The sequence below is a fragment of the Rhea americana genome, unplaced genomic scaffold (assembly GCF_003343005.1).
Source record: "Rhea americana isolate MKP2758 unplaced genomic scaffold, rheAme1 scaffold_390, whole genome shotgun sequence".
Taxonomy (NCBI): domain Eukaryota; kingdom Metazoa; phylum Chordata; class Aves; order Rheiformes; family Rheidae; genus Rhea; species Rhea americana.
This window is the reverse complement of record NW_028186524.1, coordinates 3,183-4,940: the sequence shown is the minus strand read 5'-3', so window position 1 is coordinate 4,940 and position 1,758 is coordinate 3,183. Positions and strand designations below refer to the sequence as shown.

General features: G+C 70.7%; 1 protein-coding gene across 1 annotated transcript in view; it reads left to right on the top strand.

The window, feature by feature from the left end:
* The window catches only part of LOC146590991 (arrestin domain-containing protein 2-like), a gene marked incomplete at its 3' end in the record, with an annotated part of 4,825 nt that extends 3,070 nt beyond the window's left edge, over positions 1-1,755 (top strand). The window contains exons 2-5 of the mRNA XM_085313607.1: positions 797-863; positions 978-1,125; positions 1,309-1,411; positions 1,493-1,755. Of these exons, the coding sequence (XP_085169733.1) occupies positions 797-863; positions 978-1,125; positions 1,309-1,411; positions 1,493-1,755 (581 nt within the window). The remainder of the gene's footprint in view (positions 1-796; positions 864-977; positions 1,126-1,308; positions 1,412-1,492) is intronic.
* Between the last annotated feature and the right edge of the window lie 3 nt (positions 1,756-1,758).

Below are 1,758 nucleotides of genomic sequence, written 5' to 3'. Positions count from 1 at the left end.
CCCCCCGGTCACTGCATGCACCGGGCACCCCGGGGAGCGGCTGCACCGGGACTGGGCACCCCGTTTACTGCATGCACTGGGCACCCTGGGAAGCAGCTGCACCGGGACCGGGCACCCCGGTTACTGCATGCACCGGGCAGTGGCTGCACCGGGCATCCCAGCTACTGCATGCACCAGGCACCCCGGGGACTGGGTGCACCAGGACCAGCACCCTGGGGATCAGCTGCACTGGGCATCCTGGTTACTGCATGCGCCAGGTGCCCCTGGGACTGGGTGTGGGGACACCCTGATGTCCGAGTGCACCAGGCACCCAGCACCTTAGGGACTGGGCACACAGGATCCCCTGGGTGCACCAGGCGCCCCAGGACCAGGGTGCACCGGGACTGGGCACCCCAGGGATGGGTACACAGGATGCCCCAGCAACTGGGTGCACCCAGCACCCCAGGGACCGAGTGCATGGGATAGCCTGGCTTCTGGGTGCACTGGGCACCCCAGTGAGTGAGTGGGTGCGTGCAGAGCCCCAGGGGACTGCACGYGCCAGGGCCGGGCTTCCCGGGGGCCAGGCAGGTGGGACACCCCGGCGAGGCGCCACCCTGCTCCGCGCTCTCCCCGCCGAGCGAGCGCCGTGGCAGTCCGTCCCCCGCGCTGGGCAGGGCACATGGGTCGCGTCCCCGTGCCGGGGGCAGCGTGGAGCGGGGACGTGCCCGGGCCCGCGGGGGGGACGCGCCTCCGCCCCCGGCGCTCGCCCCAGCCCTGCGGCCGGGGGTTAATCACCTCCGACCGCTTTTGCCCGCAGACAACGGCGAAGTCACCGTCCTGCCGGCAGGAAGACACGAGTTCCCCTTCACTTTCCAGCTCCCCCAGTAAGTCTTCGGCGCCTCGGTGCGGGGAGGGGGGGGCAGTGACGGGGTCCCGCGGGGACGGGGGGGACCCGCAGAGCGAGAGCGTGACTGAGCAGAGCCCCCGTGCGCGCGCAGGACCCTGGCGACCTCCTTCGAAGGGAAGCACGGCCACGTGCGCTACTGGGTGAAAGCCAAGCTGCACCGGCCCTGGTCCATGACGAAGAAGGCGAAGAAGGAATTCACCGTCATCGAGCCCATCGACATCAACACGCCGGCGCTGCTGGTGAGCTGCCGCCGCTCGGCCCGGGGCCGGGGCCGCGCGCTGGGGACGGCAAAGGTCTCCCGCGCCTCAAACTTCAGGCCGTCGCCTTCTCGCGCAGGGTGCCGAGACGTTGCAGCCGTTCCCCGGGCGGCTGCTGGCTTCGCGGTCTCTTATTAAGYGGCTTAATGACGTCCCTTTCCCTAGGCCCCGCAGGCGGGCGCGAAGGAGAAACCCGCCCGGGGCTGGTATTGCAACCGGGGGCACGTCTCCGTGASTGCCAAGATCGACCGAAAAGGCTACACGCCAGGTGAGCAGAGCGGCGGGGGGCCGCGCCGGCCGCCCCCCCTTCCCGCGGCCCTTCCCGCGACGCGCGCGCCCCTTCCCGCAGGCGAGGTCGTCCCTATCTTCGCCGAGATCGACAACTGCACGAACCGAGCCGTGGTGCCCAAGGCGGCCGTCATCCAGACGCAGACCTTCGTCGCCCGCGGCGCCAAGAAGCAGAAGAAGTCGGTGGTGAGCAGCATCGTGGGCGACTCCGTGGCGGCCGGGAGGAGGGAAGTGTGGCACGGGCGGGCGCTGAAGATCCCCCCCGTGGGCCCGTCCATCCTGCGCTGCCGCGTCATCCAGGTGGAATATTCCCTGAAGGTGAGGGCC